General features: G+C 29.6%; 1 protein-coding gene across 1 annotated transcript in view; it reads left to right on the forward strand.

The window, feature by feature from the left end:
• Window positions 1–5,917: 5,917 nt before the first annotated feature.
• The window catches only part of LOC107440387 (solute carrier family 35 member F3), a 47,046-nt gene continuing 26,617 nt past the window's right edge, over window positions 5,918–26,346 (forward strand). Inside the window, exons 1-2 of the mRNA XM_016053295.4 lie at window positions 5,918–6,200; window positions 10,771–11,148. Coding sequence (XP_015908781.1) covers window positions 10,782–11,148 — 367 coding nt within the window. The 5' untranslated portion in view covers window positions 5,918–6,200; window positions 10,771–10,781. The remainder of the gene's footprint in view (window positions 6,201–10,770; window positions 11,149–26,346) is intronic.

Consider the following 26,346-nt stretch of genomic DNA (forward strand, 5'->3'; position numbering starts at 1 on the left):
TTTTGGTACTTACTCAATTCTTATTTCGATTTAGATCCATCACTTTTCGAGCTATGTCCAAAATAAAAAATTCAATTGCTGCTGGTCAACTCTCATACTAGTCCAAGGGTACACACTTATTTTGTAAGACAGTAAGAAAATCGGTATTTTATCTGAATGATATTTTGGTACTTACTCAATTCTCATTTCAATTTAGATCAATCACATTTCGAGCTATGTCTGAAATAAAAAGTTTAATTACTGCTGGTCAACTCTCATACTAGTCCAAGGGTACACACTTATTTTGTAAGACAGTAGGAAAATCGGTATTTTATCTGAATGATAATTTGGTACTGACTCTATTCTCATTTCGATTTAGATCCATCACATTTCGAGCTATGTACAAAATAAAAAGTTCAATTGCTGCGGGCCAACTCTCATACTAGTCCAAAGGTACACACTTATTTTGTAAGACAGTAAGAAAATCGGTATTTTATCTGAATGATATTTTGGTACTTACTCAATTCTCATTTCGATTTAGATCCATCACATTTCGAGCTATGTCCAAAATAAAAAGTTCAATTGCTGCGGGCCAACTCTCATACTAGTCCAAGGGTTCACACTTATTTTGCTACACACTTATTTCTGTTATTTTCAAATCAAATTTATTGGAAATCTTAAAAGCGGAAAAATTAAAAAAATTTTAAATCTGAGTAATGTTCAGCAGATATTGTGAAAGGGATCCATATACTGAATCTCTTCATTAAGGCTCTCGAATATTTGCCGAGATACATTCAGTCTGTTTTCCTAGATAGTTTCTAATTTGTTATTGGTTAACTTATTACCATACATGGGAATATTACTTTTGAAATATACCGAGTAAGAATGCAAGTATTTTAAGCAAGAGTAACGAGTAAAAAGTTTTGATTTTAAAAAGTAACGAGTAAAGAGTACAAGTAAAAGCACAGGTACAAATCAAAAAAAGGTAACGATTTTAAAGTACATTTCGAAGAAATCGAAAATTCGAAGTAACCGTAAATTTCATTAAAAAATGTTAGAAAAATTTGTTTAAAAGGCATTATATTTAAGTTTAAGTGTATAAAAACCTAAATGCAAGAAAATGTTTCCCAATTCTATTGAAATAGAAAACGTTGAAAATAGCTATAAAAAAAAACAGAAATCAAAATTCAATATTTTTATATAAAAAGGAGTTTTAAATTATAGTAATTTCAAAACTATTAATTCTTTAGAGATGTTGATTTACTTTCGAATTCGTAGTAACACATTTATTTGTCTAACAAATTCGATAACATTGTAATTTTTGTTTAAAAAAATAAGTAAAAAAAACTGTATTCCTGTTGTGCAGGTAAACCCTTAAAATCCATTAAAGTAAAAATCTATTTCGCTTTTATAAAGGTTATTTAAAATAATGACAGCTTCTTAATTTGTTATTAAAATTTTACTAAACAGAAATTGAACACAAAACCTTTAATTTTAAATTGATATGATGAACTAAATATTTCCATAGTAAAATTCAAAAAAGTAGAAAAGGCAATTTTTTTTTAAAATAAGAGAAATAATAAAACTCTAGATTTTTTAAGTGCTAACTATATTTTAATTAAATGAAGTATTTCAAAACTTAAAAGCCAAAAAAATGTAATTTTGTGCAAAAGGTGCTTTGTTTATTAATATCAAATAAATTATTGAAATTATTTAGAAAAACAAACTAACAGTTGAAAAAATTTTGCTTCTTAAAAAAATTAAATAAATTGATTAAGGCACTTTCAAATCAAAAAGAATTAGCTTTCGTATCATTGCATACCTTGTGTTTTTAACAAAAATTAACTTAATGCTAAAAGGAAAGGAAAATTTTTAAAAATTTTTAGAAAAAAATAACAATTTCTTTCGACATTCTAGTTTCAAATACTTATATTTTTTCCGAAAAAAAGTAGCAAAGTGCAAGTAAAAGTACGTACTTTAAAAGCAAGTAAAAGTGCGTGCTTTTTACTTTTACTTTCGAAACGATTAACGAAAGGAAAAGTATTGCCATATATACTTATGACAAACAGGAGTTGAATATTATTTTTGCTTACAGTAGAAATTAAATTTTAAATATTTGAAAACTCAAAATCTATTATACCGATTTGGTTTAAATTTTGTCTTCCGGTAATCGAGCTGGCCACACCAAGTGCTGAATTGTTTGCTGCTGAAGATAATCCTCCCCGATGTGAGCCATGAGAGGCGCAGCGTTCTCATCCGGCAGCACGAAACCCTCACATATTGCACCAGCATAAGGGCACATATGAATATCAAGGATGTCACACACGTGAGCATTCGTGGTTCCACGTGGGAAGACATGCAGGTCTGGTTTGTGCGTCCACCCAAAGAGATAACACCCCACACACTACATCTCTTTTATGGATGTTTGATGGATGATATCGAATTCCAGGTTCTCTCCAAATCAAACAGCCCCTACTGTCTCTAACCTGCAGGCTAAACCAGAACTGATTTGTGAAGTGAACTCCTTCTACCTGAATTTTTCCTGTATTCTAATCGATAGCAGTACTTCGGACAAATAATGATCATTATTACAAATTTCTAATTTCAGAAACACAGCGAAATTTTCAGATTTGTGATCAAACATACAATTTTATGCTCATTATAGATTCCATTGAAACACCACTCATTTGCAATTTCACTCAGAAGCTCTTATTTGAATACATTTTCACATTTCATTGGCTTATTTTTAGGATCGATATTTTTGTAATATTTTCCTTAACTTATGATAACCAGTGTACTGAAACCAAACTAAATTCAATGACGGTTACAATTAAGAAAATATTAATTATTAGGAATGATGGTGATCTCGCTTTTGTCCTCTAAGGCTTGAAATATTAATAGATAGCTAATAAGGGCATGAGGGGCACAAAAGGGTACTCTGATGTCACTAAGAACGCTTAAATAATTCTTTTTAACGTTTATGCATATGTTTTTACTTTTTGTTCACGAAATGCGTGTTTAAGAAAAATGGGCACCATCTGAAATGCTTGTATAAGAAAAAGGATCCAGTTCTAAATGAGTGGTTAAGAAAATGGACATAGCATATTCCGTTTTTAGAACTTCAGTTATGAAAACTGTTCTTTTTTTTTTTTTTAAGAATATACTAAGGGAACCAAAACATAAATTCTTTAGATGCCTAAATCTCATTGCACTTTTTTTTAATTAATCTATTTTATAAAAATATTAAAAGTTAACAATTTTTTTACAAGGTTGTCACGGATCCTATAAATTTGTATAGTATTGAGTGATTTCAAGGAACAACACTGGACAGTTACTTTAGTCAAAATCAGTATTAGCAGTTGAATTAATGTGACAAAGAAGTTATGCAGTCTCTTCAGTGTTGCTCTCTGGTTTGTTAGTCTCTTAAAAAAACTCAGTGCTGACTTGAAAATAAGATACAAGCACTTGCTTGTACTTTTGAAAATGGTACATAATCATTACTAATGCAATACTTATTCTAATGATGCATAATCATTTAATCAAGTAGTAACAATTTCAAATAAAACATTTAGTCCGTCACAGATTCAAACTTTACGAATGTTTGATACAAAAGGAATCAGTTCCAAAGATTAAAAAGGTTCTAAAGACAGTGAAGAACATGACTAAGTTCTCAAATGCAAGTAAACCTTAATTGAAGTAGAGTCAACTTTATAGAACGAGATACCAATAATCATATTTCCAGAATAACTTATACATTATCTCTTAATTGTTCATTGAAAGAAAGACACAAACAAAAAAGTTTGAAGTTTAAACAAATTCAGTTCAACTTATTTTATATATGTTTTTAAAATGGTTTAAACAAATAAGTAATATTTTACTTTATTATTAATTTAAATCCTTTTTTTGGTTCATTTCTATAAACTTTTTTTATTCGTATTATTCTTTGGTTTCGTCATTTGTTATTCTGGGTGAATGATTTTAACGTTCTTTTAAGTACAGACAGCAACACTAATTTGTAAATTCCTATAACTTTTCCCAATTGTTTTAATCCTACCATGCCAGTTAAGAACTGGCCCTATCTTCTTTTTTTACAATATTGTTAACTATTAGATAAGTCGATTTTTCAAGTTTTTTTCTTCTTGCTCGCGTGCGTGTGTCAGCTCGTGAGTATGCGTAGCAACAGTTTTAAGAGTTTCTTTGCCTCAAAATTCAAAATAAGCTTTACAGTATTCCTGCCGAATGATCCATGCAAAACTTTTGTGAAAATTGTTATCTATGATACCATTTACACATAACTCAGCTTAGCTTTTTCGATTACCGGGATTTTAGCAGAACTGATTTGCTTGATATAACAAGCTTCATAAAATTGAAAACCAGGTTTATTTTTGAAAGTTCTTTCGAAAACGCTTTAAAAGCGGATTATTTATTATGAAGCTTAGCTTAATCAAACACGGAAGGATTTTCTCTAAAATATGAGCGTTTTAGATTAAGCATATGAAACAGTTGCTTCATTTTCCAGTTTTAATTACATAAGAAGAAACAAAGCGAACTTTAATATTGCTCTTTATTTTCAATATCTATGGCACAGTGATAAGTTATTATGTAGAGCCGTGGTTCACTTATCATTTTGATCGATAGCTTATCTGTGAATTACCATTGAGCTATAGGGACTCTATGACCCTCCTTCCTGGCTGGAGTGATTTACTTTTTTCGCTTACATTACTAAAGGTACTTCTAAATATGTAACTAATAGACTAAAACTTTAAAAAAAAAAATTTTATAAGAACTAAATAATGCAATTAGGTACGAGTCTGAAAAAAAATTTTCTGAGTTTACTAGTTCTGTAGTGGACTGATCGTAAAGACACGGTTCCCAGTAGAACACCGAAGTCGAGCATCTCTGGCTGTGATCAGTAAATGAGTGGGTGACCACTTTGATAAGTCTGAGTAGGGGCCGAGAGTGCGCTGTACTAGTCCTCGTTAAACTGTTTTACTGTAAAGTGCTCGACTTCGCATGCAGGTCGTAGGACTACCAAAGCAGAGGAGCCACCCCCTCTGCAGAGGATCAAAATTGCGATGGCATGCCTTCGAATCATCCTCACAGATATTTTCCAGACCGTCGCCAATAGCCCATTGTGCAGCTCTAGTGCGACTTAAATAAAGTACTTACCTACCTACATGAGTTTACTGATACCGATTTTGAATAAAATTACGCTGATGCAAGTATTTTCTTTTTAAACCACTACTAATCATTCTTTTTAATGAAAATCGAAAATAGTATCACTTTCAAAGTAAAATTGAACATTTCGCCCTTTACTTTGAATTCTCAAATTATTTTATTCCTTTAAAAAACTATTTTAAAGTATGTTAAAGTTCGCAGTAATAATTTATAGAAATGTCACAATCAATACAAAATTATTTTAGTGCAAGTTTTATTTAATTTTATATTAAAATATGCATCCTAAAAATAATATTTAATTTCAAGAAAAATAAATAATTTCCACGCATAATTTCTTAATCTTTTTCAAATTTAGTTCGATACTTTTAATACTTATTTGTTAGAAATTACCAATGATTTTGATCTTGCATTTATTATTTTCTAATTTAATTACAAATAATAGTACAAATAGTGATATACGCTAATGTAGAAGTATATTAGAAAAATAATAGTTGAAATTAAAAGCAATTTTTTTTTAAGTCTATATATTTTGCAAAAGGAAAATAAATAAATAAAAACTCCTTTTTCTAACTTAAAAAAATGCATATTGACCACAAAGAAACGTCCACTTACTATTTCCTTTTCACTTAGTTAAAAAAAAAAATTAAAAAAAAAAAAGAAGAAGAAGAAGAAGAAAGCGTGATTGAAACAATCTCCGTTTATGATTTTCTATCGAATAACCGAAAGCTGAATAAGTGCAGCAGCAACAAAATCAGGCTAAAGCGCATGCGCAGGGAGGGTGGTTTCATCCATAAGTGAAAACGATCTTCACATCCTCTCATCCTTTACTCATCTCTCACTGTTGGACAAGCTGATTTACTCTTTCGTTTTTCAGTTGACTTCACTTAGATTTCAACAATTCATCTCTTTGTCAACTTCTGTTTTTGTAAAAATGACTATTCTGCTTTAAAGTTAAAATGGCGTCACCTAAAAAACGGGAATAAGAATACTCTTTATTTACAAAAAAAATGAGTGACTGCATCTTTGAAATACAGGGATTATCGGTAAGTGACAATATTTACTAGTTTTATTTTACTAGTTAACAATTTTTACTAATTACTAAATTTTCTCGATTAGAAACATTTTAACTCTATTTTCTCTAAAATCTGTTTAACGCAATACAGTGTTATTTTTAAGGTTTATAGAGATTTTGTTAGATATTACTTGCAGGTGACAATGTTTACTAGTTTAATTTAATTTTTACAATAAGAACAGAGATAAAATATATTTTCACTCAATGTCCTTTCAAAAATTTATTCAAATCTATTATATGTTAGAATTTTAAGGTATGCAGGGGTTTCAGATTAGGAATTATTTGTAATGGTAAGAGATAACATTTACTATTCCTACATAATTTTAATTCATTCACTTCAGAATTACTTTAAGGTAGAAAAAATAACGTTTTTTCCTGCTATCATTTGGAATAACAAAACATTTCACTGTTTTCTCACTATATTCATCTTTCCCAATTCCATTTTTTTTTTTTCAGAAAATGGAGGAATTTCAATGAATTACCTTCACTAACTAACCTTAAAAAGACCAAAAGACCACAACAGGTTTGTTTATTTTTAAAAAAAGTAGTTAAAATGTTGTGAAACAACACGTGAGTGATTAACATGTTAAGTGAATATTTTATAAAGTCAATCAAAATTGAATTGCTTATAAGCATATGAGAGATTTAAATTTATTGCAAATTATTTTTATTGGAATTTTAATTCTAACTAAAACAAAACGTGCTTCATAAAAATTATTTATCAAAGAATATTTTTTTACTTGTTTATATATTTATACTAGTAATTATGTAATTACTTTAAATAACCTTCAGAATTCTTATAAAAAGAGAAAAAAATTGCCCATAAATTTTAAAAAATGTTTCTTAACCAATCATCAATGTGGTCAGAAAAAGTAAAGAATGGACTAAAACATTTTATTTGTCTAGTAAGACTGAAATCCGTAGTAAATGATCGAATAAACGGGTTTTAGATGATCTCTTATATCGATTTCAATTGGATCTAGCCTGAAAATGCTTTTCTTCATTATAATGACATAGTTTATTACTTTATTTTCAAGCAGATGTTCTAAGAATATAGATAAAGGATTGTAATTTCATAATATTTTATAATTCACAGTAATTGAAAAATTTCAGTTTACAACTAAACAATATTTGCTTTCTTCTTTACCAGTCTAGATAAAAAAAGAAACAAATTAGTTCGCTGGAAATCAAAAGGAGTTCACAAGATAGTAAAAATAATTCTAGCGTGTTTAGAACTTTTTAAATTGCTATATATTTTAAAAAATCAACTTGATGAATTCAAAATGTATGCGCAATTACAACGTTAGTGACCTGTTCTAATATTTCTATAACCATATTACGCTAAATGATAATTCATTTCGAAATGTTCGATATGTAATCTTTTTGTTACATGACAAACCTCTGATCCATAATTAAGCTGGTTTCACACATTTTATAGTTTTACACTGTCAATGGTTTCTAAATTTACTTTAAACGTGAACAGAAAATCAATCATTCATAGGTAAGAAAATTAATCTTTTAGAGCTCTATTTCGATAAGAACACGTTTTTTGAATGCCTTTTTAAAGTGTGGATAATAGCAGTTACAGCAATCAAATGAAAGAGCATTGAATCTCTTGAGGGGACATTATTGTACGCCTAAGTTTTCTTTCATGGTTGAGAATGTAATGTTTTCCTGAGAAGCGACCACCCGTATTGATTAATATAGTAGCCATTTCTTCCACAGAAGAATTTCGAAGAAATTGCTAAATTGCATTTCTACAGGTGATGACGCGTGGAGCGAAATCTTTTCTTAAATTTCACTATTGAATACTTTGGTTTACTTTTCTTTGATGGATGTTCATGAAGCAATTAAAATTGTTTGTTCTTTTATAATGCAAAATGAAAATACGTATCATTTTTTGTGTATAGTTGATAAGTTAGAAGACTTTTAGAAAGTATGTGCGACAAAGAAATTATAACAATGAGCTATTACCAATTATTTCGCTAGTAATCCTCACTACTTTGTGCAATAAATTTGTATCTCCTATTAGTCAATTACTTTTCAGCAATTTTTTATTGACTTCTACAGAATTAAGAAGAAAATAGAGGAGCAGAGCACGGGAAGTTAATACATTTTTTTTTAATTTCGTCAAAACAATATTTTTTTTTCCTTTATAATTTCATTTTATTTCTTAAAATAATTGGTTTTTCATTTATTATGAAAGCTGTTAATTTAATGTAAAGGTCGAAATAAAAACATTTATTGAAATAAAATATATATTAATTTACAAATTCATGATAGAAATTGAAGATTAGAAACTGTAAATAGATAACTAATATCGAAAATATCCGTGAATTGCATGATTTCTTAACTCAAAAGAATTTCTTAACTGATAAAGTGAACTACTTTCAACCTGAACTAATGAATTTTCTTTTATAATATGTCATAAAAATAACATGTGACATAATTATAAATTTCAGAACCACTGAATACAAAAAAATAGTGGCAGCTACTTTACACAAAAAATAACATTCTTGGTGTTTTACAACATCACGAACTATACTTGGTGTAATGAAGCACCAAGAATAAAGAGTTTGTATGGTATTTCATTACACCATTTTCGTGTAAAGTAGTTGCCACCAATTTTGGTGCAAGGTAAGTTTATTACAAGGCAAGGTATAGAGATGTTTCTTTCGATGGGTAAACAAATGAGCTTCTGAAGTATTGCCGATAAATTCCTACTTGTTTAACTGAATGAGAGACCAACAACATGACCTCACACTCTTGGTTCTTGTTTTATAATATGTCATAAAAACAACTTAACGTATGACATGATTATAAATTTTAGAGCCACTGAATGCCGCTGAAGTTCCTACTTGTTTAACTGAATGGGTGTCCAACAACATGATTTCTCGCTTAATGGCTCTTCTTTTATAATATGTCATAAAAATAACGTGTGACATAATTATAAATGTATTAACCAGTCAGATTCTCAAACGTGAAACCGATAGAGAATGTTTGGGACTACCTTGACATATAAGTTTCTGCTTTGAGTCCACCTCCATGGTCATTAAAATATAAGCTGGAACATGCGTTTCTACGAGTGTGGTCTTCAGGCTTTATATCGGGGACCCACCACTTAATTAATTAACTAAACCATAACAGTTAGAGGTGACCGGAATCTTTACTAGAAACCATGTTTATGTCATATTTACATAGCAGTTTTCCTCACGAGACAGTAGTGCATTGTTGTATTTGAGAAGAGACTTTTCTGTCAAGAGTGTTTTATTGTTATTAACATTGTGTTGGAATTTGTGTGAATTTTTATGTTGCCGTCATAAAAAAAACTGCTTAATGCACATTTTCGACAGTTTTTTTTTTTTAATTTTTGTGTTCATTTTTTTTCAAATTAGAAATATGTAGTACCTTTACTTTAGGATACCTGTATACTTAAATAATTGTTGCCTTTGTCTCAATTGTTGCCTTTGTCATTTTATTAGTGATTCAAATAATACTTTTACTTTTTAATAAATTTAATTTTTTTTATGTATTTTAGCTAGTGCGCTGAAAAAAGCTTAAGAATTTTCAAAAAAAATTTAAATATTCATGATAGACTTCTCTAATTGATATTTCTTATCAAAAGCATGTAATTTCCTATTTTCTGAGAATGACCAGATGGTTCCAAAACACAGCCTCGATGTTTCGTGTAGTCCCATTGTTTTCTATAAAGAAATTGTTATCTTCAATTTCTTAACTTGCGATGACTGTGGTGCGGTTTCCTTGTTATGTTTTGCAGCTCGGCTTATGATGTTCAAAAGAGTAAAAGATTCTCATCTCATCAATCGTCATGGTGCGAAAGAATGCATTTCTTTCACTACATATCGTATAATGTGGTTTAAGAAAGTGCTATTTACCTATATAATATTTATGTGTTCAATCTTGTCTTCACTCAGAAGCTTTAACAATCAGCACGCACACATTAAATCAAGAACATGGACGTTACAGCTCAATAAACCGCATAGGATAATCGATGACTTTGCTTTATTATCGAACTTCACTCCTCACGAAGCGTGGAATTGACGACGGCTACTTTCGTGTTATTGGTCAATAATGAAAGTTTATGGCCCATTATTTTTGTCATTACCTTCCACGATGTTCCTACACCTGTTTTCAAGGCATAAAAGTCTCACCTCTAACAATTTTCGATTAATATCTTTTTTTTCTTTTTAAATTTTGACCCCAAAAATGGCGCAGCGTAATGCACCATTTTTGATTTTCCAGATGATTTGACGTAAAAGTATATACAAGCTATCACACTTTTACCACCTTAGTGGCCATAAAACAATTATTAGCTACACAACAAACTCTTGAGTTCTATAGATTAATTCACCTTACTTTCTGATATAACTCTGTATCCTCCCCAGGATGCATTTAAAGTTGTTTCTTTGAAATGAAATACTAACTGGTTCAACCTAAATCAGATACATATTTTTAATTGGATAATCATTTTAATTTTGGATTAATAGAGTTGACTTTAATTAAAGTTCTTTTCATTTCAGTTGTTCAATCTATGGGAGACGTAGATGCGAGAATTTACAGTATAAGTGGGGCCAATAGAGGCCTGGACATGAATTCCGGTAGAAATCGTCAATCATGTCCTCCAGCAGTAGTTATCACTCATGACTCAGATACGTTCTCTCCGTCTTCGATTAATCCATCTTCTGGCGAAGGACTTCTCAGTTACAAAGATGCTGGCGGATTGGGTTGTAGTACCTTGTCTCTTGCAACCGATGGCCGAAATGGAGTATTTGCTGGGGGTCCTCCCTCAAGAGCGGGTTCCCCCAGACATAGTAAAATACATCCTACTGATGGAAGTAGCTTGCCAAAATCCGGATCCTCTATGGCAGTTTTCTCAACTGAAAACCAGTTATTAGGAAGTATGTTAATTTTATCTTAAAGTTGTTTTCCGGTGCTTCTTTCATCATATGAAATAATATTTAAAAAATATCCTGTTTTTTTCTTTTCTTACTTGTTGTGAGTTTTTGAATTCATAATTTTTCAATTAAGTTTTGTAGATCCTCTAACAAGTGCCTTTTTTACACTAATGGAAAAATGCTGCACAATTTCAATTTGAAATTCACTAGTATTTTCAATCTTGGTTAATAAGTTTTGACATTCCTGGCTTTCGCTAACAATTGGATAGGAGGGTGATCACTCGGCTTTCGCATCATGCTACTCAACCAGCGTAGACTATTCCGTCTGTGACATATTCGGGCATATCAAAATGGGGTGAACTGCGCTAATGATTTTCTAAAACCTGTGCACTGCGCTGCTAACATCTTATCCCCCCTTTAGAAGGGTTGGTGTAATCAGGGTTAAAGAGAGAATAGAAGGGCTAGTTCACTCCTTTGAAGCATCTCTCGCAGCGCCAAACCTCCGATTTTCGTCTGTGACGTCACGGCGTTGCAAAGCTTGAACTTTTACTTCCAGTCTAACTAGCTCTAAGTAATATTGGAGCATTCCTTTTTGTGACATATTCCAAAACATTCGTTGTTTTTTATAATGATTTTCCTCAGTGTTTTGAAGTGAATTACAAAAATTTAAAATTATTAATGAAATGCCAGTTTGTGCGATTGTAACTTGCAAAAATTCTGATAGAAACACAAAAGGAAAAAATATAATTTCCCATGTGCTCCCTAAAGTAAATGAACAACTATGAAAAGAATGTCTTCAACCTTACAAACGAAATGACCCAGTTAATATAAAATATGCGCGAATATGCAGTAAGCATTCCTTGAAAGAAGATTATGCAGATGATATGAGAAATCGTTTGCTTGGATTGCCGATTAGAATTATTTTAAAATCTACTGCAATACCGAGAGTGAATTTTCTTCTTTACAAACAATTTCTTCTCGGCAAGAAAGATTGAATAAACGCACAGTGTTGATTCGTAGTTCGTTTCAGAACTTTTATAGGAATTCGCCATCTAAATTGAAATCACCCTGTAGCTTCAAAAAGAAAGGCAGGCGAAAAAATTACAAAATGTATAAAGTCAAGGAAAATGAGAGCTTAAATGAAAAGTATAAATAATTGATAGTTAAAATTCTTCTAATTTCATAACATAGTTCCTAATGTAGTTATTCTAAATATTTATGATTTTTTAATTATATTCTTTTAAATTTAAATATCTATAAGCAATAGTAAAATTTCTAATATTATTATGAACCTAAATTATTATTCAGTTTCAGTAATTAGCGAAGGTTGTTGTTTCCTAATGATTAAGTATAAACAAATTGTCATTAACAGCCTATTTTAAAATAAGGATTTTAAATTTAACCCAACTTTACAAATTATAGTTATCGAACAATATGTAGCTAAAAAAGTGTCGATATAAGCTTTAATTTTTTTTAATAATCAAAATTAAAACTGAAAATTTTAAAATGAAGTATTTATAACGTTATTTACGACAACTAGTAAAATATTTTTTTACTTAAAAATGGTATTTAATTTAATATTATGGCCAAGAAAAATTTTTAAACTATGTTTTTGAACGGAAATAATGTATTAATTGTATAAAGTTTGAAAGCTAGTATCAAGAAAAAGTGAAACTTATTCTTATAGAAAGAATGATGCAAAGTTTTCATATATTTTTGCTTGCGATCTCCGAGATCTGTGTGCGGCGTGACGTCATGAGGAGGAAAATCATAGCTTCAGCTCTAAGAGAGGAATGAACTAGCCTCTCTTTCTTCTCTTTCGCCCTGGGTCCTCAAAGCAAGCCTTGTGACCATCCTTCCTACTTCAATCATACAGTAAAACATTTTCTGATAAAACCATAGTGGCCCCAATAATGTTAGCCAGAAGCAAGTGTGCAGTGGGGGGGGGAGGATAAATCAATTAGTGTTTCTCTATTTTGGGGTCAATTTTCTCTTTAAATACGAACTATTTTCAAATTACAGAAGTAACAAGGGAGAATCAAATATATATATATATATATATATATATATATATATATACAGTGGAGCATCGTTTATGCGACGCACAGAATCGGTTATACATCGGTTTTTAGATTTTGTTCCCGTTTATTTGATTTTTTATTTTTTCATGTGTATTTTAAAAAAGGGCGGAATTTGCCAACATGAATGATACAGAAAAGGGTGCCAACAAGAATGCTTGGATGACGACCGTAATTTTTACTAGATGACTGAAAAAACTTGACAATGTTATGAAGAGGGAAAAACGAAACATTTTGCTATTCATCGACCAATGTCCAGCGCACCCATCGATACTAATTATTTTGGAAAATGAAAAAGCTCTCTTTTTTCCTGAAAATTGCACAAGTGCGCTTCAGCCATTAGATTTGGCCGTGATTAGAAATCTGAAATTGCATCATAGAAAGCAATAAGTTCAACTCGCTATTCAAAGCATTGTAGAGACTAATAGCAAGAAAATATAATTAAAGGTAACATACATTCAAATTGCTCACTGCAATTTTTCTTCTTTGGTTATTTGTTTGTTTTGCTTTGTCTAATTTAGAAATTTATGTAAATCAACACGTTAAACATTAAAATTAACTGAAAACAGAGTTAGTTTCAGTTTTAGAAGTAAAAATCGATTATACGACGTTATCGTTTATACGACGTTTTTTGGTGGTCCCTTCGGCGTCGTATAAACGATGCCCCACTGTGCATATATATATATATATATATATATATATATATATATATATATATATATATATATATATATATATATATAAAAGTTCGGGATGCAATACTTGCTGCTCTGCTCAAATACCAATTTTTAATTAAATTTGAAAAACCTTACGTTAAAGTCGTTACACTGTAGTGAATTTCAAAGCAATTTTAACCTATCCATATAAACCAAATTTAACCCAACTTCTACATAATATTCTAATAAAAATTATTTATGCGCATAAACTGTTTAAAGTTCATCTATTGAAACATTTATAACGACAACACTGGCCAGAAGCCACTGTTAACAAAAATCATAAAATCGTATATATTTAATTTAAATCGGATTTCTTTTCTTATTTAAATCAGACATACTAATCACTGAGTTAAAAAAATCATAGTCATATTTTTCAAGTTATTTATAGTATAGTTAAAAATTGGGAGACAATTTGAGTACTGCATGAAGAGTAAATTAGTTTAGATCAGAAAACATTAGTAAAAAAAATTTATGTCGCTCAGAATTGAACAAGTCTTGATGCACGCTAACTATATATTTAATAAAATTTAAATGCACTGCATTTTAATTAGCAGAATATTAAATGGATATAATTGAAATATGTTTTTAGCCTGAAAATTATTTTAAGTGCATTTTATGGAAAATTACAATTTAAACATCATGTCACTCTTATTAACGTTTGGTCTACTTAGAAACATAATTTACGTGATTATCCTTTCGATATTTTTTTAGTAAGAAACCCTAAAATTAATAAAATTAGATTTTAAAAAATCGCTCCCTAAAGAATTTATTAATTCTATTGAATAAAAATATTTTTTATTTGGATTAATAATTTTGTTTTCAATCAATATTTTTTTAATCAGTTTGTTTAAATTATTGAATTATCTGAGACTATATCAAATCAATTAATATAAAACCGAAAGTTTCACCCAATTTTTAATTTTTACTTTTCGAGCAAACCACCATAGAAGAGTTGCTGCTTCGTAAAATTTTTAAAAACTACTTTATTCTTACTCTTAAGCAATCTCGAGAATGAAGATGTTTTCCAATTTTAACTACAAAACACCGAGTACTACTTTTATGCGAAATAAGGCGTTTAAACGTGTCCTAATCAGAAAATTTTATTCACAATAAAACAAAGTTAAAAAAAATAAATAACAGCGTTCGCAAATGGATAAGTTTACCCATTCTTTCCTTCCAAAATTTTTAATTCAAAAAATTTTTAAAATTCAATTACCCATAACGGTAATAAAAGTGTAATGATAAATGCAATACTATCAGTAAATGCAATATATTCTAGTTGTAAATCTAATCCTGACTGCAATATCTCAAATTTAATCCCGACATAACTTGGCATAATATATATCGATACATTATTTTTTGCCAGGTAGAAATTTATCGCCAAGATAGTGCTTAGGTGTTATAAATTGCACCGCTCGCATGTTAATGAGAAAAGAAACTTAACTAAAAGCGCAAGCCGCATACTGTTAGGAGTGGGAGTTATAATTGAGGCAATTACTGAGCGCATTCTACCACTGTTCAAATTGGTTGAATTTCGAACCACTATGACACGATCATATGAGACAATATGTAGAATCACAATAAGGTCCATGCCATGTTAGACTAAGACTATACCTACCACATCGCCTGAGGGGCAGTATTTTACGACGTTGAATTCTGATCAAAACATTTGTTAACGGTTAATTAAAGTCACTGATAAAATCGTTTGAGTGTTCAATTGCAAAAGTGAACAAAAAATTTGTCATTTTTTGAACTGATGTTAAAACAAGCTTTACATTTTAATTTATTACAATTGTATAAGATAACTAATGCTTTGTTTGGGACCAAAAACTAGTTATAAAAATTACTATACGATATTTTGATTTTAATGACGTTTTAATAGTTTAGGTTGGAATGAATTTTGTTTTTTTTTTAAATGTGGACTTTGAAACACCTTTTTTTTTTTAGAATTATATGATTTTTTTTCCTTTTAGTTTAGTGCATTTTAGTTCCTATAGAGAATGAAGAATAATTGATATAAATTTCGAAGAACAGCTTATAGCTTCATCCATTCCTTAGATGACAATTGCGTGTCAAAGAAAATTTCTAAACCGGTCATTTGATATTTAGAAGAAAGTAATTACTTCAGGAAAATCTTTTTGCCAACAGTAAATAGGCGTGGTGTCTCGTAAATTCAGTCTGGAACTTCTTCCAAATAATTGGGGGAAAAACACATTTAACCAAAAATCTACCTTTATCGTGAAATTATCATTTTCTTTTTACTTATAGTCCTTAAACTCTTTAGTCATAAATTATGCAAATTCAGAGCGATATTCTTTAGAATAAAATAGCTTTAAGTTAGTGTAAATAGTTTTGGAGAATTTTGAAGAAACCATTTCACTTTGAAACTACTTAAAAAACGAAATCAAATGCGGAGAAAGGAGTTTCAATTTTTTTTCTTATAAATCCGGAAATAAATAACCATGTAGTGATTTTATTAGTAAAGTAGTCAGTTTTCTTTCAAAGTTGATAAGGGACATACTTTCTTTTTTTTTTAATAATAAGTACAGTCTTGCATTAAATGAAATATAACTAGTGCTACTTATCTATTCTCATTTCCTACATCGTCACCCTGGGTTACTTAAGGCCACTGTTCAAACTTAAACCACTTTTTTCTGGGTAAATTTCGGACGCTGATTTTTTCATAACTGTTTTGAGTTTAAAAGTAAGTATACTTCTCAAAAGTTGGGATTCCATTGATATTATATGCACTAAATATTCACTACTTATTCAATATACTTTTCTATTTATATAAAACTGACACTATAATGACCTTTATCATTTAATTTTAGGACATTAAATTATATTAAACAATAAATTTATGGAGAAAAACAATAGGCGCTCCATGATTTCATCAATCCTATATTTCAGGTGTAAAAAAATGGCATTTTGTTGCAGAAATTTTTCCTAAATAAACATAAGAAAATACATTAGTATTTGAAAAATTATTTTAAAAACAGATACATAATTACTTCAATTTGTTTTCTGTTAAAATAATAGCGTGATTTCTTAATTTACTTTTTCTGGCTGTCATTAAATTGCTTTCTCTAAAAATGTTTCACCCACAGATTTCAATAGTAAAGGATAATATCAACTAATCCCTCTATTTAAACTCTTATTTTTACTCGTAAGAGTCACAGTACATGAAAACTTTCTTTTATGTTACATTGGCTCAGTAATTATAATGAATGTTCAAAACTTTTTCAAACTACTTAAAGAAAAAATTTGTAATAATTCTTATTTGTAAGAAGAATTATAAAAATTTTTACTGTGAATTAAACTTGTTTGTTGTCTGAGTTTAGATCTATGTTATGCTCTCACCTTTTGAGAATAGTTCATAAGTTATTTGTTTCTGAGGTAATATGCAAAGTATGATTTTACACCTTATAGTTGTTAACTTTTATTATAATTTTTGTTAATTTCATTTATCTAAATTAATCATTTTAATTTATTTTCATTATTTTTTGTCATTTGCTATATACTTTATGTGGTTTCTTTTCTTCTATGTAAATTTAAATTTTTAATGAAAATGTTCTTTTTTTTTATGGCACTTCTCATGATGTTGTAATTGCTTCATGGATGCAACAATAGAATTCCATGCAAAATTTGAATTCAGTTAAAACTAGAGATATTTTTAGAGACATCTAGAAATTTGAATTTTTTTTATATATAATAAAATCGTTTTTAGAAAGAAAAAGAACATCATCATTCATAAAGTAATGGGCTTCTTAATACACACAAAAATCTGCCTTCAGTAATTGAAGTCATTTAAATAGTTCAATGTTTTTTTTCCTGCCGCTATTCACGGATTCATCATTGAGTCATTTTTCATTTTAAGCAAATTGTTGAATTTCAGTCCAAGAAACAACAGTTGAGAAGAAAGCAATCTTATCAATTCAGTTACACGTAAAATTAGATGAGAGGACCAAACCTTAATTGATAAAGTAGAACTTCAAAATTTAACAATAAGGAAATCCAATCAACGTGCAAACATCATTTTGACAGCTCCCCTTCATAAATTAAATACTTGTTCGAAAAGACGAATTTAAGCCACCCTTTCCCATGTAGCGTATTTTTTTATTTATTTATCTAAAATATGAAAGGAAAAAAATCTAGTTATTTTATCTTTGCGAAAGCTTTTTTCTTTTGATGATAAATAATGAGTGAATAATGTTAAAAATTTGAGTAAAGATTGCTAAAAAGTAGCCTTGGAAGAAGATGCATCAACCCATAAATACCGCGGGCGTGGTTACATCATTGAGGTCAAGGACGTTATGAGAATAGTTAAAGAAAGATAAATCAATAAAGAATGTCATGCCTTTAAAAAAAAACAAATAGGATGAGCACCAAGTAAATGCTATTGAAAGGTAATGTAATTATTTGAAACAACAATTGATTGATTAATGATACCAGAATAGGGATTTCATGATTTCTCAAGAATCGGCGCCTTTTCGCTTCCGATGATTTTCTGCAATATTAAATCAAAACACAATCATAATTTTAAAATAAATATATTTAAAATACCATATAAACTTTTGATGTAAATTTATAAAGTTTTTTATTTTGTGTACTTAGAACTGATGTTTATAGAACTGGTTTTGCTGTTACTATTTAGTTATGTTTTATTTTGCTGTAAATGTTTGTTAAGTTCTATTTTACTGTTATTATTTTATTTTGACTTATTTTGTTGCCGTTTGTTACATCTTAGTTTGTTTTTATTATTTAGTAATATCTTATTTAGTTGTTATTTTTATGCCTTGTTTTGCTGTAATTACAATATTTTGTTATTAATTTGTAATAATTATTTGTTATTCTTACTTTGCATTTGTTATTTTGTAAAACCTATTTGATGTTATTAAACCTTTATTGTTATGCCACTATTATTTGGTACATTTTCTCCCTAACGCTTACTTTGAAGTTCTATTCTCCTCATTAATATGCTAAATATTAATATAAATAAATTTTTAAATTTAATATTTTGCTCGCATTTTTTCCATGGTTAGAAACACTAAATTTGAATTTACCAACTACGAACAAGTTCTATGATGTACTACAAATATAACCAAGTTGTGAACATAACCAACATGCTTTCTGTCATAAATAGAAAGAGCCATTTTATTTCCATCTTTCATTTAATTATAATTTTCTTGTCTTTAAAACAATACTTTTTCAATCTCTTCCACGTATTCCAATTAAAACAACTAATGATTTATCAATATAAGGTGAGTTTAAAATCGAGTCCAACAAAGTTAAATAAATATCAGTTAGAGAATTTAAAAGAAAATAACGCATTCCAAAATCTGTTAAAACGAACCAAAAGAGCATTCGTTTTGACAGATTTTGGAAGACTCTTCAAAGCATGGTAATATTGAAGTCAGAATCGACCTCGTCGTTTACAACTCAGCATTTTTTTTTTTTTTTTTTTTTTTTTTTTTTTTTTTTTGAGCTTTCAGTAGCAAAACTTGGTCTCACAATTCTTCACTTTTCAAAATGGCGGGCCTATTAATTCATTTGTCCTAAAGAGGTAAACTACCTTTGAGTTTAGTTTTGAGCTGTATCAAGGATCTCTTATGGACTTTCCAGTAAAATAACATTCTAAAATGAATATTCGTTGTTTCTGACGAAACAACGTGTCTCTGCGTTGAACGAAAAAAAAAAAACGTCCCAAATGAAGTTTCTGAATACGAGATCACCGATACCGATTGAAATGAATTACATTTAAAACAATTAGCATTGCCATCTACCTGAAGGAATTTGAAATACAATGCAATTTCACTGAATTACGGACCTACATTTAGTAAGAAAAAGTTTACTAAAGTAAATCAATTATTATTGATATCTTTGACAGCAAATAAGGGATCTCCAAAAGCTAAATTATTTTTCTTCGAGTAATTACAATGAGTTCTTGCTTACAACCATCTGTATATTTCATCCTGGCTATAGGTGATTTTCCTTTGCTCCTATTAACTGGTCAGAGTAAAAAAACATTTTTTTTCTCTCCTACTTAAATATTTCTTCTATTTTGAATAGTATTTTCAATTCAAAAATTCTGAAATATATATTAAAGACAGTCACCATACAAATTTTTTTAATTACAAAACATTTTCTTGTGGTCGTGTTTAGTTTATACATTGTTGACATTTAGTTTATACATAGATTGTTTCTGGAAAGAGGCTTTAAGCAGCTTAAAAAACAGTAATCTTAGAGAATTGTTATTATCACAGGTAAACGTAAAAAAATACTAAAAAAAAAAAGCAAACGGAAAATAAAGCAGTAATAAAACACCATGGGAAAAAGAATAATGATGAAAAATTGAGCCTAAATTAATTAAATAATATGAATTAAGTATTTTTAATTAATTAAGCATATAAATTAAATCGATAGTTCAAAATTGATTAAGATTCAAGGGTTAATTTGCAGTTTGCGGAAAAGAACTTTTAACATCTTATACTTTTTAATACTTTTATTACATACTCTTAAATGAGCTTTACAAATTTTCTAACACCAATAATTGCATTTATCATATAGTGATATGATAATCAGTTAATAATAATTATTTTCTTTAAACAGGATTTTAAAAAGTATTGTATAATGTAGTAATATATTTAATCATTTTCGCAAATATTTTTAGCTTATCATAAGAAAAAGATTAATTAAAAAGCATAATAATATTAAGCATAATAATAAAAGCGTGAAATTAATTTTAATTAAGCGGGTAATAACAAAAAAATAATTTTTTCAAAAAAAATGAAGAAACGCTATTACATTTAAATTGTAAAATATTATTGGGATTACATAGAATTTCAAGGACTTGAAGTGCATTTATAAACAACAGTATATTCTTTGGTGGAGCAGATATGCAGCTGAAAAGCTTTGGAGAGTACAACCGCAAAGGATATATGAATAAATTAAATAACATCATATGGTTAAAAAACGGAGAATTTATTTTTCATATGTCAACGGAGAATTTATTATCATAAAAGCGTTTTGGATTCACTCTCTTTTGTCGTCTCTTTGGGAAACATTATTTAAAATACTCTCATATTCAATTACTTCTTCTCTTTAGAGATTTATTGCGCATTGTCAGAGCCTTTATTTCTTCAATTTCACTAAAGATTCTTAAAAATTAAATAAATAAAAAAGTAAGTTTCATTGATAGTCGTACTTTTACTTTTGTTTTTCAATTAAATATTACCGTATTTTAAAAGTGAATATCATGCATACCTGATGACAAGAGTGCAAAATAAATCATTAAAATTTAAAAGATAAATAAATTCTATGTAAAATTTATAAGAATATGAATTGATGCCGGGTATCAGTTTATTGGGTAACAAGAAAGCAAAAAAAATTCATATAAAAGCAAATTTTTAAACATAATATGAATTATGAATATATATATATATATATATATATATATATATATATATATATATATATATATATATATATATATATACACTGGTTATCATAAATTAAGGAAAAATCACAAAAATAGCGATAACTCTTTCAAAAGTAAGCCAAACCGTGCAAAATTTGCATATGTTGTCCACTAAGAGTAGCTGAGTAAAATTGCAATATGCAAATTAGTGGCGCTGCACTCGGCTTACGTCATCTGCCTGGAGCATAAAAGTCCAAGTTTGAGAGAAAGCACACAAATTTTACTGTGATTGCGACATTGAAAATCTGAGATAGCCAATTCGTAATAATGACCTCTAGGCATCATTTGCCTGAAGAACTACGATGGAGAGCCATCGGGAGACTAGAGGCAGGGCAGAGTCAATCAGAAGTGGCCAGATGGCTAAATGTGAGTCCATCTGTGGTTCATAGACTTTGGAGGCAATTTCAAACCACAGATTCGGCATCTAGGAGGTTCAGTCAAGGACGGCCAACTGTTACGACCAGTGCCGATGACCGATATTTGACATTAAGTGCACGCAGGAATAGAACCGCTACTCCGACACATCTTAGATCCTCTCTTGCTGCAGCCACCGGAAGGTTGGTGTCAACGTCAACTGTGCGCAGAAGGCTCCACGAAGGTGGTCTGTATGCGAGACGACCAGCCATTTGCGTGCCGCTCACATCACGCCATAGGAGAGACCGTTTGCAGTGGGCCCGACAACATGTCCACTGGACGTCAGATCAATGGAGGCCTGTTCTCTTTACGGATGAGTCCAGGTTTAGTCTAGAAAGTGACAGTAGACGTTATTTGATATGGAGAGAACCTGGGACCCGTTATCATCCATCAAACATCCGTGAAAGAGATGCATACGGAAGAGGCAGTGTCTGTGTTTGGGGAGGCATATCCTTAGGAGGGCGCACATACCTCCATGTCTTTCCAAGGGGAACCGTGAATGCTCAGGTTTATCGAGACAACATCCTTGATGCTTATGTGCGCCCATATGCCGGGGCAATTGGTGATTGCTTCCTGTTACAGGACGATAATGCAAGACCACACAGAGCTCGCATTGTTGATGATTATCTTCAACAGGAAACAATTACTCGCATGGAGTGGCCAGCTCGATCCCCGGACTTGAATCCTATCGAGCACGTTTGGGATGCTCTAGGGAGGCGTGTATCTGCCATCAATCCGCCCCCTCAGACCCTTGCCACGCTTGCAACTGCTTTACAAGAGCAATGGCTCTCACTTCCTATTGAACTGATAGACCGCATAATTGAAAGCATCACACATCGCTGTTTGTGCTGTATTGCTTCTAGAGGCAATCATATTCCATATTAAAGGTACTTTTTCTATTGCAAACCGATACTTCCAATTTGTTTATTTTATACATGTGCTAATTTCTATACTACTATTAATGTCTGATAATTTCTTTTTATGTTGTTTAATACCTTACTATGTGTTGTATATTGTGGGTAAGTTTCATAAAATTCCATGTGTAATTTCTTGAGTTATCGCGATTTTTGTGAATTTTCCTTAATTTATGATAACCAGTGTATATATATATATATATATAATAGAATTTTAGATAAATAATAGAATTTTATGAAAGTATGGGCCCGAAAATGAGAATATTACAGATAAGTGGACAGATAGAGAAGAGACGATTGAAATTGGAAAAAGGGTTCTTATATCGTTCTGAACAATATATTTAAATTTGGCAGGGATAGCCTGTTTGGTAGAGTTGCCTACCGAAGAGTATAGTAAATGGTGACTGATGCACGTTAAATCTGTCGAGTGACAAAGTCATCCATGCTCCCATAACAAATCATACCTCGGGGGAGGGGTATTGATCCAGGAGTTTCCTTGTCTTCTGGATTGGTTCGAACTTTCAAGGGTACGGAGTTGAACATTAGTAGTCGTATACCCAAAATTGGGTACGGTGTTCAACAACGGATATAAAATAAGTATATTTAAATATTAATAAGTCTTAGTAACGCGGGACTGATCAATTTCCCAAGCTACTGAAGACACATCATCGCATTTTCTGAAATAATTAGATCAATACTATCCCTTTCCTTGTGGGAAAGGTTTTAAATGATTGCTCGTTAGATATAAGCTCTATTTACGGATTATATATTATATACAATATACAATATATATATATATAAATATATATGGGTAATTCTCACAAAAACTGTCATTTTTCGGTTCATAAAATCCCAAAAAAATAAAATGAATAAAAAGCTCTGAAACTTTTTTTATTAATAGAAATATGTAATGGCATCATAAAGAAAATATATATCCTTTAAATTATACTTAATATTTAAATTAATTAATTTCACTATTTGAAAAGTGAGGGAATGACATTGATAGTGAGGGAATGATATTTTATTTCAATACATGTTTTTCTCTCAGTTACAGCTACCTCAAGTTTGAAAATGATAACATATTAAGTATATCTATTATTTATTATAATTTAGTTTTATATATTTAATAGTTTTTACAGGTTTGGGAAATAAAATTGGCTGGCACGATTGTCACATGGAATGGGTGGTAGAATTTTTTTTTATGTCTGTGTTTGTGTATTTATGTATGTCTTTTGGAAAGGGCCATTTTTATTTTCCTGCATTTGTGGGAGCCATTACATCAATTGTTACATTTTTTGAATGTAAGATCTTTACTTCTGCGGTATTTTAATTTTACATGTTACAAACAAACTTAATTAATGATTTACTGTTTTTTTCTCTTTGTATAAAATGCCTTAGATTCTATGTATTCAAATTTAAAAATATAAGATTGGTAGGTTTTTATGTTAATCTTTAACATCTGTACTACGTACTTTAACAAGATTTATTAAAATATTTGAAGCTGGAAAATGTATTTATGTGTGAAAGTGATACCTTATTTTTCTTGATGAAGTTTGACAAAGTAAAATTTTATTTCAAAAGGGCTAGAAAAAAATATCTTATGCAAAATATATATTTTTGAAAGTTCTTTATAGTTACTGCTTTTTGATTTTAAAAAAAAAAACTGTCTGGTTATTTTTTGCGCAAAGATTTTAAATTTTGGACTCCTTGGATACTCCTTGGATTTCTTCTTCTGATCTCTGTTTGAACCCTGCCTATTTTATAAGTTCCCAAATTATAATGTTCACACAAAATTGATGCATCACATGCAAAACACGAAAGAGAGCGAAAATTCAATATGCACTGTATGCAACTTGGTGAACTTTCATTGTGCCAGTGAATGGTTTAATTTTTACCTCAATTAATTTATCACATTTTTTTATATCCTCAATTGAAACTTCAAATAAAGTTACTGAGCAATTTTCTTTTAATACAGAAACAAGTGTTTCGTAATTATGCACATCTTTTCCTTCTGCCACTCTCCGATCTGCTGTTCTTTTCATAACAGCTCCAATTCCGTCGGGAGCTCCTTTTCCATGTCCGGATTCATTATAGTTCCAAGTAAAGTTTAGAATACCAGGAGTAAGCTGTTTTATATGTTGGAATATCAGATGAAACATTTTTCTGTTTCTATATTGGGCTGATGGCCCATCACTTAGCATATGAACATGTTTTACTTCACTTGTACTCATAATCCACTTTGTTGGAGTTTTTCTTCCATTGTTTCCTTTTCACTCTTAAGTTACGACTAGTCATTTGTGAAGCAGGTTTCACTCGTCCTCTTTCCTTTTTTTCCAGGTATTTAATTCGTTCTTTCTGTTTTAAAATTAAAGAGGAATTTGACTTCATTCGTTCTCTTCTTTTTCGATCATATTCTTATTTCTTTAAACGAGCTTCTTCTTTCGCTAAGCTATCCATAGTTAAGCTATCTGGAAAATAGATTCTAATATTTCTTAGATTGTTCTTAAAACAGTCATTCTGTATTTATTAAAATGCCTAAACTAATTAATTCAAGATCATAGTTGCATTATAACTGCTGACTTATTTCATGCTGTGTAGAATTCACAAATAAACTTAAATTTGGCACTTAAATAAAATTCATCAAATTATAAAATTATAACTGTAAGTTCTCCAACAAAAGTAACATATATTTATATAGCATATAATTTATAAGTTATAACATATAATTTTAATAGAAATTAATCAGGTTAATTAAATTTTTCATTCAAAAATATTTTTAGGAATATGATAACTTCATCAATATTATATTTTAAATAAAGTTAAATTAAGAATGGGCTAGACTTTAGAATTAGACTTAATACAATATATTCCGCAATTTTTAATTCTATTTTTATTAAAAAAAGAAAAACCAAAAACAAACTAAAGCAAAATTTAACAATATACTCATCTTGAATCATTCCCTCACTTTATACATTAGTGAGGGAATGATAGTGAGGGAATGACAAATTCAATAAAATTTCAAAATAACAGTTAGGCCTAATTGATTTCTGAAATCAATCACATACAATTATATTCATACAAGAAAGCAAAATATAATTATCCACTTTTTCGATGAATTTGTATTTTATTTTATTTTAAAAAACGACATGAGGGAATGACAAATGTAAAAAATTTTACCTGGTTTGATTCATTAAAATTTATTTTACAGCAAAGCTTCTTTAAGTTGAAAATGGAAACATACTGGAATTTTGTTCTATGATGTCAGTTGTTAACTTCTGAAGTTTTTATTAAAATATTTTTATTCTAAGAAGTTTGCAGACGATAAAAACATTGTTGTGAGGGAATGACGCGAAACGCTGGGGACAAAGTTTAAAATAGTGCTGTGGTAATATTTTTATCAGAAATTAAACTTAAAATTTATTTTCTGAATTCTATATTTCTATATTCTGAAATAAAAAACACGAATTTGTAAATTTATTTTTTTTACTTCAGAAAAAAAAATTTTCTTTTTTTAAATCAGCAGTGGGGACAAGTGAGGGAATGACATATTGGTATATTTTAATTACCTAAAATAAATAAAAAATAAAAATTGATAATTTTAT

Source organism: Parasteatoda tepidariorum, chromosome 11 (assembly GCF_982258835.1).
Source record: "Parasteatoda tepidariorum strain Cologne lab strain chromosome 11, Ptep-v5.0, whole genome shotgun sequence".
NCBI lineage: Eukaryota > Metazoa > Arthropoda > Arachnida > Araneae > Theridiidae > Parasteatoda > Parasteatoda tepidariorum.